The sequence below is a fragment of the Rutidosis leptorrhynchoides genome, chromosome 4, assembly GCF_046630445.1.
Source record: "Rutidosis leptorrhynchoides isolate AG116_Rl617_1_P2 chromosome 4, CSIRO_AGI_Rlap_v1, whole genome shotgun sequence".
NCBI lineage: Eukaryota > Viridiplantae > Streptophyta > Magnoliopsida > Asterales > Asteraceae > Rutidosis > Rutidosis leptorrhynchoides.
The window spans coordinates 538,956,695-538,971,136 of record NC_092336.1 but is presented as its reverse complement, the minus strand read 5'-3'; the positions used below and the strand labels follow the sequence as shown (position 1 = coordinate 538,971,136).

At 34.6% G+C, this 14,442-nt stretch overlaps 1 protein-coding gene across 1 annotated transcript; it reads left to right on the top strand.

Moving 5' to 3' along the window:
- The first annotated feature begins 9,506 nt into the window (after positions 1-9,506).
- Positions 9,507-11,797, top strand: LOC139845077 (lysine histidine transporter-like 8). The gene is made up of 4 exons (XM_071835300.1): positions 9,507-9,957; positions 10,389-10,822; positions 10,943-11,074; positions 11,197-11,797. The coding sequence occupies exons 1-4, from the start codon at positions 9,552-9,554 to the stop codon at positions 11,683-11,685; spliced, it is 1,461 nt and encodes a 486-aa protein (XP_071691401.1). The 5' UTR covers positions 9,507-9,551; the 3' UTR covers positions 11,686-11,797.
- Positions 11,798-14,442: the final 2,645 nt, after the last annotated feature.

Sequence of the window (14,442 nt, the reverse complement as noted above, 5' to 3'; positions counted from 1 at the left end):
CTTTTGCGACAGAAACATCACTGATGTTCTTTTCTTCAGGTTTAACTTCCTTGATGTGTGCTAGAATGATGTAATAACCTTTTCTTTTTAGTTTTTGCGCCTTCAAACTACTAATAAGATTTAATTTCGCGTTGTTCTTTTCTCCGTACACCATTAAAGGTTTTCCCTTTTCACGCATAATGCGAATCACATTTTTGTAACAAACGACCTCTGCTCTCACCTTTTTCAACCAGTCCATACCAATTATTACATCAAAACTCCCTAACTCGACTGGTATTAAATTAATTTTAAACGTTTCATCCCCCAGTTTATTTTCTCTATCCTGACATATATTATCTGCTAAAATTAATTTACCGTTTGTTAATTCGAGTAAAAATTTACTATCCAAAGGCGTCAATGGGCAACTTAACTTAGCACAAAAATCTCTACTCATATAGCTTCTATCCGCACCCGAATCAAATAAAACATAAGCAGATTTATTATCAATAAGAAACGTACCCGTAACAAGCTCCGGGTCTTCCTGCACTTCTGCCGTATTAATATTGAAAACTCTTTAGCAGCCCTGCCCATTAGTATTCCCCTGATTCGGGCAATTACTTCTAATGTGGTCCGGTTTTCCACATCCATACCAAACAAAGGCGGCATTACTTGTTTCACCACTATTTGTTCCTTTAGTTCTATTAAACTTTGGTCCGTAGACCTCACACTTTTTCGCACCATGGCCAGTTCTTTTACACTTGGTGCAAAATGTCGTGCAGAACCCATTCTGGTGGTACTTTTCACACCTTTGGCATTTTTGGTTTTTGTTGGCATTGTTGTTATTGAGGTTGTTGTTGGGATTGTTATTGTTGTTGGAATGGTTGTTGTAGTTGTTGTTGTTGGGACGTTTGTTATAGTTATTGTTGGGATTGCGGTTATTGTTGCGATTGTTGTTGCGGTTGTGGTTGTAATTGTTGTTGTTGTTGTATTGGTGACTCTTGTCACTGGTTTCTTCCCACTTTCTCTTGAGTTGTTTCGTGTTGGCTTCTTCAGCCGCCTGCTCTTTAATTCTCCCCTCAATCTGATTTATGAGTTTATGAGCCATTCGACTTGCCTTTTGTATGGAAGCGGGCTCGTGTGAACTCACATCTTCTTGAATCCTTACTGGTAACCCTTTTATAAACGCGTCGATCTTCTCTTCTTTATCTTCGAACGTTCCTGGACATAATAGGCACAACTCTGTGAATCGTCATTCATATGTGGTAATGTCGAACCCTTGTATTCTTAACTCTCTAAGCTCTACCTTGAGCTTATTGACTTCGTTTCTAGGACGGTACTGCTCGTTCATTAATTGCTTGAATGCCGACCACGGTAGTGCGTAAGCAGCATTTTGTCCTACCTGTTCAAGATAGGTGTTCCACCATGTTAACGCAGTACCTGTGAAGGTATGCGTAGCGTACTTAACTTTGTCCTCTTCAGTACACTTACTTATGGAAAACACCGATTCGACTTTCTCGGTCCACCGTTTCAATCCAATTGGTCCTTCAGTTCCATCAAATTCCAAAGGTTTACAGTCAGTGAATTCTTTATAAGAGTATCCTACACGATTTCTTGTGGAATTAGTTCCACTGCTAGATCCAGAGTTATTGTTATTTTGCATCACAGCATGTACTGCGACTATGTTTGCTGCAAGGAAAACACGGAAGTCTTCCTCGCTCATGTTCAAATTCTGACGAGTCGCCGGTGCCATTTCCTTCAAAAAGAGCCAAAAGAATTGAGTTAATCATATAGAATTTAAGAGTAGTCAATAGTATCTCGTAGCATTATATGAACTTATTTATAAAAGCTTTTTCTTCATATTAGCATTTTATAGTTTTAATTCGGGTAGTACCTACCCGTTAAGTTCATACTTACTAGCTACTATACAACTCAACTACTACGCTTCTATATGAAAAACTTATTACAATAATATTTCGCGTTCAAACCTTTATACAATATTTTACAAACTTACAATACCACTATTATACATATAGGATGAAATATAGCACATAATATCTTTGCTATTCAGCAGCTATAAAGGCAATTCTAGTTAATACGCAAGTTGTTCAGCAAAAGAAATAAAGACACGTAATTCATAAGTCCAGAAACAAGTCATGCATTCAGGTTTTACTAAGACGACTTCCCATCTTTGGTCTTGTGGAAAGTAACCGTTATGACCATTGGCTAGGCAGCATGTTGTAATGTCGTCAAAAGTACGAGGGTTTTGTAATGTCCAACAGCCTCGCAATAATCTAAAAACCTTGTTTCTCACCCCAACTACTGAATCCGTCACTTGTGGGAAGGTTTTATTTAAAAGTTGTAACCCGATATTCTTTTTCTAACTTTGGTAAGAAGCGAACATGACTAACCCGTAAGTATAACATGCTTCTATATGTTGCATGTTAGAAGCTCTTTCTAACTCATGAAATCCTATGTTGGGATATGTTGAGTCAAAATAGGTTCTTAACCCGTAGCGTAGAATGCATTTGGGTTCCCCGCATTTACCGCTTTAAAGAAAACACGGCGTAACTTACAGTCTCCCCAATGTGATATACCCCACCTATCAAAGGAAAGCCTTTTATAAACTAAGGCATTTCTGGAAAGTCTTTCAAATGTTTGACAAGTTAATTTCGCCATAACTAAATGTGCTGATGAATTCCGACCGACTCTAGACAAGATTTCCTCAACGTCCATTTTGTTTTTATACTGTAAAATAAACAAGGATTAGATTCGTAAAAGATAATTAATAAACAATACAAGCAATTTTTAAATAGAACATAAAAGTACAAGCACACTACAATACATATAATACGCAACATGATTACAACCCTCTAATCTGAATCACTAGTTTCTTCTTCTTCAGACTTGGTTCGTTTTCCTAATTTTCTAGAGATATATGGTGTTCCTCTAATACGAACAGTCATTTTCCACAATGGTTTAGAAAAACCTGGTGGTTTAGAGGTTCTCGGGGTATTGTTACAACTTAGGAAATACGGACGTTGCCGATACATATAAAGTTCATCGGGGTTGGAATCAGGTCTCTCTATTTTTATACCTTTTCCCTTATTATTTTCTTTTGCCATATTAAATTGGGTCGAGGTAATTTCTATAACATCATTGAAATCCTCATCGGAATCCTCATCGGGATCCGATTCATCGGAAAATTGGTAATCTTCCCAATATTTTGCTTCCTCGGCGGAAACACCATTAACCATTTTTAACTTTGGTCCGTTGGTTGATGATTTTCTTTTATTTAATCGATTTACTGTAGGTATCAATATTTCTTCCTCCGGAACCTCTTCTTCTTCCAGTTCCTCCTCTTCCGGTTCCTCCTCTTCTGATTCCTCTTCTTCCGGTTCCTCTTCTTCCGGTTCCTCTTCTTCCGGTTCCTCTTCGGGAATTTGTGAATCTTCCCAAATTATATTCGACTCTTCATTATTATTAGGTGAGTTGATGGGATTTGTACTAGTGGTAGACATCTATCACACAATATCAAACACATTAAGAGGTTAATATATCACATAATAGTTACATGTTAATAATATATAGTTTCCAACAAAAGTGTTAAGCAATCGTTTTTAAAGAAAACACGGTCGAAGTCCAGACTCACTAATGTATCCTAACAAACTCGATAAGACACACTAATGCAAATTTCTGGTTCTTTAAGACCAACGCTCGGATACCAACTGAAATGTCCCGTTCATATTGATTATAAACGTTCCATATTAATTGATTTCGTCGCGAGGTTTTGACCTCTATATGAGACGTTTTTCAAAGACTGCATTCATTTTTAAAACAACCATAACCTTTATTTTATCGATAAAGGTTTAAAAAGCATTACGTAGATTATCAAATAATGATAATCTAAAATATACCGTTTACACACGACCATTACATAATGGTTTACAATAAGAATATATTACATCAAAAATAAGTTTCTTGAATGCAGTTTTTACATAATATCATACAAGCATGGACTCCAAATCTTGTCTTTATTTTAGTATGCAACAGCGGAAGCTCTTAATAATCACCTGAGAATAAACATGCTTAAAACATCAACAAAATTGTTGGTGAGTTATAGGTTTAACCTATATATTATCAAATCATAGTAATAGACCACAAGATTTCATATTTCAATATACATCCCATACATAGAGATAAAAATCATTCATATGGTGAACACCTGGTAACCAACATTAACAAGATGCATATAGAATATCCCCATCATTCCAGGACACCCATCGGACATGATAAAATCGAAGTACTAAAGCATTCCAAATTCCAGAATGGGGCTTGTTGGGCCCTATAGATCTATCTTTAGGATTCGCGTCAATTTGGGGGCCTGTTCCCAAATTCTTAGGCTACCAAGCTAAAAATGGGCATATTCGGCTTCGATCATTCACCCATATAATGTAGTTTCATTTACTTGTGTCTATTTCGTAAAACATTTATAAAATTGCATGTATTCTCATCCCAAAATATTAGATTTTTTTAAAAAGTGGGACTATAACTCATTTTCACAGATTTTTGCTTCGTCGAGAAGTAAGACTTGGCCACTGGTCGATTCACGAACCTATAACAAATAGGTATATATATATCATAGTATGTTCAAAATATATTTACAACATTTTTAATACGTTTTACTGTTTTACGTTTATTAAGTCAGTTGTCCTCGTTAGTAACCTACATCTAGTTGTCCATAGTTAGATGTACAGAAATAAATCGATATATATTATCTTGAATCAATCCACGACCCAGTGTATACACATCTCAGGCTAGATCACAACTCAAAGTATATATATTTTTAGAATCAACTTCAACCCTGTATAGCTAACTCCAACATTACTGCATATAGAGTGTCTATGGTTGTTCCAAATAATATATATAGATGGGTCGATATGATATGTCAAAACATTTGCATACGTGTCTATGGTATCCCAAGATTACATGATATATTAGAATACATGTATAATACAATATAAGTTAGCTAGGATATGATTAATATAGATTTGTTACCAATTTTCACGTAGCTACAACAAGCAAAAATATCCAATCTTGTTTTACCCATAACTTCTTCGTTTTAAATCCGTTTTGAGTGATTCAGGTTGCTATGGTTTCATATTGAACTTAAGTTTATGAATATAAACGGAAAAAGTATAAGTTTAGAGTCAGAAATACAGATTACAAGTCATTTTTGTAAAGGTAGTCATTTCAGTCGAAAGAACGACGTCTAGATGACCATTTTGGAAAACATACTTCCACTTTGAGTTTAACCATGATTTTTGGTTATAGTTTCATGTTCATAAGAAAAATCATTTTCCCAGAAGAATAGCTTTTAAATTAAAGTTTATCATAGTTTTTAATTAACTAACCCAAAACAGCCCGCGGTGTTACTACGACGGCGTATATCCGGTTTTACGGTGTTTTTCGTGTTTTCAGATTTTAAATCATTAAGTTAGCATATCATATAAATATAGAACATGTGTCTAGTTGATTTTAAAAGTCAAGTTAGAAGGATTAACTTTTGTTTGCGAACAAGTTTAGAATTAACTAAACTATGTTCTAGTGATTTCAAGTTTAAACCTTCGAATAAGGTAGTTTTATATATATGAATCGAATGATGTTATGAACATCATTACTACCTTAGGTTTTGTGGATAAACCTACTGGAAATGAGAAAAATAGATCTAGCTTCAAAGGATCCTTGGATGGCTTGAAAGTTCTTGAAGCAAAATCATGACACGAAAACAAGTTCAAGTAAGATTTCCACTTGAAATAAGATTGTTAAAGTTATAGAAATTGATTCAAAGTTTGAATATGAGTATTACCTTATATTAGAAAGATATCTTACTGTAAATAAGAAAGATTTCTTGAGGTTGGATGATCACTCAAAGTGGATTTGCAAGATTGGAAGTAAGCTAGCAAACTTGAAAGTGTTGTTGGTGTGTTCTTGAGTAGTTGTTTTATAACTTGGTTTATGTATGGATTTATGAACTAGATTGAGCTAGATTTTGTTGAAGATGATGAAGAACACTTAGAACAAAGGAAGAACACTTGAGAGAGAGTATTTTGATTCAAGAAAATTGCAAAATGAAAGTGTTTGTGGTACCTCTACTTCACGTGAATTTGGAGTTACCATATAGGCTCCATTAGTTTGTAATTTTGTGAGATATTTCATGCTAGAAGTTAAATGATGGTTCCCACATGGTTAGGTGACTCACAAGGTCTGCTAAGAGCTGATAATTGAAGTGTATATACCAATAGTAAATACATTTAGAAGCTAGGTATTGTACGAGTACAAATACGGGTGCATACGAGTAGAATTGTTGATGAAAATGAATGAGGATGTAATTGTAAGCATTTTTGTTAAGTAGAAGTACTTTGATAAGTTTCTTGAAGTCTTTCAAAAGTGTATGAATACATATTAAAACACTACATGTATATACATTTTAACTGAGTCGTTAAGTCATCGTTAGTCGTTACATGTAAGTGTTGTTTTGAAATCTTTAAGTTAACGATCTTGTTAAATGTTGTTAACCCATTGTTTATTATATCTAATGAGATGTTAAATTATTACATTATCATGATATCATGATGTATTAATATATCTTAATATGATATATATACATTAAATGTCGTTACAACGATAATCGTTACATATATGCCTTGTTTCGAAAACCTTAAGTTAGTAGTCTTGTGTTTACATATGTAGTTCATTGTTAATATACTTAATGATATGTTTACTTATCATAATATCATGTTAACTATATATATATATATATATATATATATATATATATATATATATATATATATATATATATATATATATATATATATATATATATATATATATATATATATATATATATGACATCATATAGTTTTTACAAGTTTTAACGTTCGTGAATCACTGGTCAACTTGGGTGGTCAATTGTCTATATGAAACTTGTTTCAAATAATCAAGTCTTAACAAGTTTGACTGCTTAACATGTTGGAAACACTTAATCATATAAATATCAATTTCATTTAATATATATAAACATGGAAAAGTTCGGGTCACTACATGTGTGCCCCTTTCTATGACAATTATAACACTCAACATTAGCAAATTTACCTTTGCTTGAGCTGCTACGATGATTGCCTCTCTTACCTTGACCTCTACTATGACTTCTCCCCCGCGTTTCTGTAACTAAGATATCTGACTATGAAGAGGAACCTTGTGACTTTCTTCTCATCTCTTCATTCAACAGACTACCCTTAGCCAATTCCATGGTGGTAGTACCATTAGGTGCAGAGTTGAACAATGATGTCCTAAAAGTCTCCCAAGAGTCCGATAATGTGCCAAGTAACCAAAGGCCTTGAACCTCATCCTCAAACTTGATACCCATTCTTGCAAGCTGATTTATAATACCCTGAAATGCATTTAAGTGATCTGTAATACGAGTCCTATCATGATACTTCAAAGCCATCATCTGCTTACTTAAGAACAACTTGTTATTTCCAGTCTTTCGTTCATATAACTGCTCAAGCTTTTTTCATAAGGCTTTAGCATCATTCTCCCCGCTGATATGGTTCACAACATTATCATCTACCCACTGTCGAATATACCCACATACATGTCTATGCAAAATTTTCCATTGAGCTTCAGACTTACCCTCAGGCATACCCTCAGTAAAAGCAGGTAAATAATAATCTTTCACATAATGAAGATCCTCCATTTTACCTTTCCAAACATGATAATTTGAACCATTTAAACTAATCATTTTACTTGTATTAGCTTCCATCTTTCACACAAGTCAAATCGAATAACCTAGCTCTTGATACCAATTTGATGGGAAAATAAATCACAACGGGCAATCTACAAAGCGAAAATAAACCCCGTTAGACAAATACTTTCCCGACCCGTATGAAACCGTGAGGATGCTAACGAATAAATTATACGAAATGCAATTCAAATCAGCCACAAATCAACAAATTAAAGGATAATTGAGAAAACACATAGACACGAGCTTTTTACGTGAAGAAACCTCTCAAAATCGAGAGTAAAAAACCACGGGACCCGTAGGCTACTTAAATTCCACTATCACCAACAAGAGAGCAATACAATACTCCTTCTCTAGATTAACTAGAGGCATACAACATCATCATACTCTTGAACAAGAACAATCAACAAGTATATGAAATAATTAGAGACAAAAAGGAAGAACTTCACCCAAAAAGCTACTGCTTTTCAAGTAGCTCTAATTCACGCTACAGACCTCCTTAAACAAATTCAACGGTTGAAAACGTTGGTCCGGATGTAAGGAACCACTGTCCAAAAATGGTGAATATTCAACGGTCGGATCTCTGGGGATCGTCTCTTTTCTGAGCTGTTGTAAGTGTAGACGGGATTTGGGATTTTCTCTCTTTTTCTTGAACTCTCTTCTCTCTTGTTATGATAAAATGGATGCAACTTGATGTTTTAAAATGCCCTAGGATGCTTGACTAAGTCAACAAGCATATGGGCCCATTTTGTTGGGCTTAAGTTTGGGCTAAAGATTTCTCATATTTGGAAACTCAATTATAAACCCAACAATATGTTGCCACACCAACATATGATCCGAAAACATATCACCATGGTTGCAATATAGATATTGCCGCGCCAAGATATGATCCTTTTTCCCTTGTAAGGCTCAAGTTATAAGGGATTCTATCGTTTTGCAAGTAGACAACATATGTTATTGTAACAACATGGAGCTGCAACAACATATTAACAATAGCAGCAGAATACGTATACCTTATAACACGCATACAGTTTTAACAGAAACTTAGATACAATTAACGAAGAAAGAAAAACACACATTCTCTCTAATACTTCGCATTTGAAATTGTCTGACTGCAATCAACTCTCGAGTCTCGTCCTTGTCGTATTTTAATTACAATTTCGAAAACTCGAGGCTTAAGTAGTTTAAATACTTAATTGAAAAAGTAATTTATAATTAAGAATCAGTTGAACTATCAATTTTAACTCTAACCTTTTACAGGTGTACAATAGTAGTTATTAAAAAAAAATATATGTTAAAATGGTTCATAAATTTATTTTGACGGTGAATGAGTGTAAACGTCACATTCCATATGAAAAAATGAAAGCTCGATGCATGTGGACCTGTCTCAGTAATTTTATAATTTTTAAAATTAATAATAAAATAGAATATATTTTCTAACAAAGGTGAGTGCGTACGTAAGCTTGTACGTATTGCATTCATACATCACTTGCTATGTTCACGGGCACTCGATTTTTCACCTAAAAAAATTGACCAAAAGACCACAACTCATAACTACTAGTACAAATTAGCGAGCCATTTACGTTGACAATGAAGTCATCAACCATTTTAAGTTAACTATATAATGTTTTATTCGCCTTCATTATTTCTTCATTAACAACCATCAAATTACATCACTTCCTAAAATCACACATAACAGAGAACAACATCTGCATTAATTAATTACCACACTTCACAATTTCTGTTCAACTAACAGATCAACCAATCTATGGATAAAAGGATTCATATAGTGAACGATGAATATGAGATCGTAAGCATGCGAATAACGGATGATAAGCACACCATAACTTCAGAATTTGAGCGATCGGATTCCAAGGAAGAACAAAATGGAATCATAATTAACCAATTACCACCAGACGATTGGTTTCCAATCACCCAATCGATAAGAGGGAATTCGTGGACCGCAACGTTTCATTTGATTTCTTCGGGAATTGGAATCCAAGCACTTTCGCTCCCACTCGCCTTCGTATTCCTTGGCTGGTTTTGGGGCATTTTGTGTTTATCTATTGCTTTTATATGGCAGCTATACACAATTGGATTGCTCGTGAGTTTGCATGAATCTGTTCCGGGTACTCGTTACAGTCGATACCTTCAACTTTCAGTAGCTGCATTTGGTATGTATAAAAGCATCCCTTTGTTATTATTATAATAAAATTGATAATTGACTTGTTTTGACTCGTTCATACTGAATTCGCACGCAGCTTTCGTATATTCTCTTTTAGCTCCGGAAGTCCCTTAATTTTACAAAAGTTGCCTTGGTGGTCCCTCTGTCTATGTTTCGTTAAAAATGTTCATCAAGTGCCAGTCATTTAGTGACGTTTAATTTATCTTAAACGACATCACGTGATGGCATTTAACGAATATTCTTGGAAATTAGACGGAAGGACCACCAAGATAACATTTTTAAAATCAAGCAACCACCGGAGGAAAATAAGGCAGGGACGCGGCATGCGAATTGAGGGACCACCGGCAAAAAAAGTTTTATAACTGACTTAAAAACAAATTTATGCTCAACTAACATGATATATGTCAAATGACTTTTCAGGTGTTAAAATGGGGAAACTTTTTGCACTTTTCCCAGTGATGTATCTATCAGGAGGTACATGTGTGTTGTTCATAATCTCAGGTGGTGGGGCCATGAAACTATTCTATCGACTCATGTGTGACGATTGCTCTTCGAAAAACCCTTTGACAACGACACAGTGGTTCTTGGTTTTTGTCTGTTTGGCAATTTTTGTCTCCTTATTTTGTCCAAACTTGCATTCGGTATCACTCGTCTCGTTTCTAGGAGCTATCATGGCTGTTAGTTATTGTACAATCTTATGGATACTTTTCGTCGCTAAAGGAAGAGTTGACAATGTTGTTTATGATCCATCAGAAGCTGTTTCTTCAGATGCTGGCCGAGCTCGAAGTATTTTGTATGCTCTTGGGCTCATTGCTGTTGCATTCAGAGGCCATAATGTTGTGTTAGAGATTCAGGTAGTTTTAACAAACTATTCCATATGTATTATAAGCACCATCTTAATTGTTAATCATAACATAATAACACAGTCAATGTATGTATGCTGATTAACAAGTTACTTAATTTTGTTGTTATAGGGTACAATTCCATCAACCCCGAATCGTTCCTCAACAAAAGTGATGCGAAAAGGAGTTGTAGCATCTTATCTCATTATTGCAATGTGTTTCTTTCCTGTTGCAATTGTTGGATATTGGGCATTTGGAAACAAGGTAATTAATTTCTTGGTTAAATTTACTACTTTTAATGAATTAATCAACCAAAAATGTACCCTAGTCATATTTCATTTTTCATTATCTTGTAGTACTAATTGATAAAATTATTATGATTGTAGATTCCAGTCACTAGCGGAATGCTAATCGCACTGTCAAAAACACTTCATCACCAAACCTCAAAACCATTACTCGGTCTCATATACGCGCAAGTTATCATAAGTTGTATAACCGCGTTCCAAATCTACAGCATGGTTGTTTTTGACAACTTGGAGCGTGCGTACGCAAACATAAAACATCAAGAATGCCCAAACTTGATCCGTAAGGGGATCAGAATTTTGTACGGAGGCTTTACTTTCTTCATATCGGTTGCATTCCCATTTTTGCCAAGTTTAGCGTTACTGATTGGAGGTATAGCGCTGCATTTGACGTTTGGGTACCCGTGTCTTATGTGGATCGCGATCAAGAAACCGCCAATGAAATCGTTAAGATGGTGGGTTAACATTGTACTTGGTTGTTTAGGGACTGGATTAAGTTTGTTAGTGTTTGTTGGTGCTGTTTGGAACTTGGTTTGTAGGGGTTTAGATGCCAACTTTTTCCATCCACGTTAATTTAGATGCCAACTTTTGCCAAAGATCTTATAAGGGCATTTTGGGTAATGTAACGAAAATATGGTGGATGTAGTAAAACTAAGGGTGGAAATATCGCCTCTCAAACTATAGAGAGAACCATGATTTTTTTTATACTTGTAAATTATATAAACAAAGTCTAACTACAAATGGTTTATTAATATTAATTAAATTTTTACATGTCTTTTTTTTCATTGCTCCCTCAATATAACTCATACTGCTTACATCATCTCTTGATGAGTTTTGTTTTTCGCCTTTAGAATCTTTTATTTATTAAAAATTTGCAATCGGCATCACTCCGTCTAACTTTTATTAAATCATGTCACTTCATTGCATGTGAGGGTAAAAAGACGAAATTGAAGATGCTGATAAACATGAGGGGAAAAAGACGAATTTACTATCACATGCAATGCACATGACATGACTTAACGGATTTATTTAACGGAAGTTAGACGGAGGGAAAACGCTCGAAGAAAAAATTGATAACATGCATCCTGCATAATGTTATTCCTAAATGTTATTCTTCGAGCGTTTTTTATCATATGTGAAGTTTTTTTTCAAGATTTAGCCCGATTTAAAGTTTTGGGTTTAGGACTTAGGGCTTGGGGTTTTGAGTTTAGGGACTAAACCCAAAATCCTAATCCCTAATCCCTAATCTCTATACCCTAAACTCTAAACCTTTCGTATTATAAATTCAATCTAAACCCTAATTTTTAACCCCTAATTTCTAAACCATAATTTTTAAACCCCAAAAAAAAGACTCAGAAACAAAACATTCATTGCAATGAATGTTATCATTTATTTTTTCGAGCGTTTTTCCGCCAAAATAATAACATTCATTACGAAGTATTTTTGTTTTAAATCTTCATATTTTCATGTGATCTTCATTGTCTGAAAAAAAAAAATCAAAAAAAAAAAAAAAATTTACTTCCCCATTCCCCCAAAAAAGTGCTCCTCTCTTGATTAAATCTATATATTTAATATGTTCGTGAAATTCACATGTCAAAAACATGTTAACACGTAACGGAATTTATAACTAACGGACGTTAGTAAGTTGGACACTATTACATCGATTTCACACATTTTGAAATCTTAATTTTTTTTCGAGACAAATTTAAAATATGCAATCCTTTTCATCATTTCATGCATCACCAAAATTGATAAGGAGTATTACTTTTATTGTAAATTGAATAATTTATATTACTTTTTCGGGATATTTGCCCAAAAATAAATTAAATAATAATTAGAAAACAGACATTAAACGAATCTTCACTTTTCCCTCAAAGTGTATTTCTCAACAGTGAATAAAATATGGATGGTGCATGCGGGTAACTGGCAATTAGGGATGGCAAAACAATCTGTATCCGATGGGAAAAATCGTTATTTTTTGGTCGGGTTCAAGTCGTAAATGGGTCAAGGGCCGAATATGAGTATGTTTTTTATTTTATTTTTGCGGGTCCAGATCCGGGGAAGGTTTTAGATAAAAAACCGATTACCTGTATAACTGAAAAAGATCCGAGTCCATATACCGCTAATAAACCCGATAACCTTGCCCGTAAACCCAATCACTCGGCATGTATACCTGATTACCTGCCATGTTTACCCGAAAAAGACTCGAATACCAGTGAAAAAACCCAGTTACCCGACAGCTAATAAGTAAATGGGGACCCGGATACTTGAGGGAAAACCACTTTACCCGCTAGTTAGTAACTAAATGAGGACCTAGCGGGTCCGAGTTCGTGTTTGGGACGGGTTATTTTAATCGGGATCGGATATGGGATTACCAAAATCCGGCCTGATGCCACACTAACAGGCACAGATCCTTTATACCGATGACCCACCCGTCAAAATAAAGTTACCTGTTGGGCCTCGTCTATCCATCAACGAGTTAAAATTTTCGCCCGTACCTGCTACTCACTCACAGATACTCACGACTTGGGGCAAATCCACCGGTGTAAATATATCTATTTTTTAAGACAACAATTAGTATACTATATGAAAGTATTATTACGGAGTACTATATAAAGATAATACATACATGATGCGAGAAGCATGACGTATGGTTGTAAATGAGCCGAGCTACTCGAACTCGGCTCGTTAAAAACTCGATCCGAGCCGAGCCTAAAAAGGCTCGAGCCCGAGCTTGAACTTATTTTGAAGCTCGTTTAATAAACGAGCCCGAGCTTCATATCTCGATCGAGAACGAGATCGCGAGCCTAAACGAGCTTTTTATTTATATACACTAAAATAATATATTTGTAATAATATAGTGTATAAGTATATTATAATTACTCTTATAAAAATAATAGTTAAAATAATATTATTAAATATGATTTTAAGTAGATAAAAATTAGATAAACAAAAAAATATAAAATATAATTAAATTATATAATACAAAGAAAAATAATATGATGTACTTAACGATTCGAGCTCGGGCCGAGTTCGAGCTTGTAAGATATCAAACGAGCCGAGCTTGAGCTTAAGATATTAAGCTCAAACCGAGCCGAGCTCGAGCCCTTTAAAATTTAAACGAGCCGAGCTCACCATTATTCTGTTGTCAGATTACTATTTTACCCTTAGTGTGCATACATGGCTTTATAAGTGCTTATATTTAATGTAATATTTATTATTATTTAAGTGATATGGTTAGGACTAGTTTGTGACAAGGGTCACGGAACAAGTTTGTTTATTTAATTTGGACTCCGTTGAGATTGCTTAATGATATACGAAAGATATCAG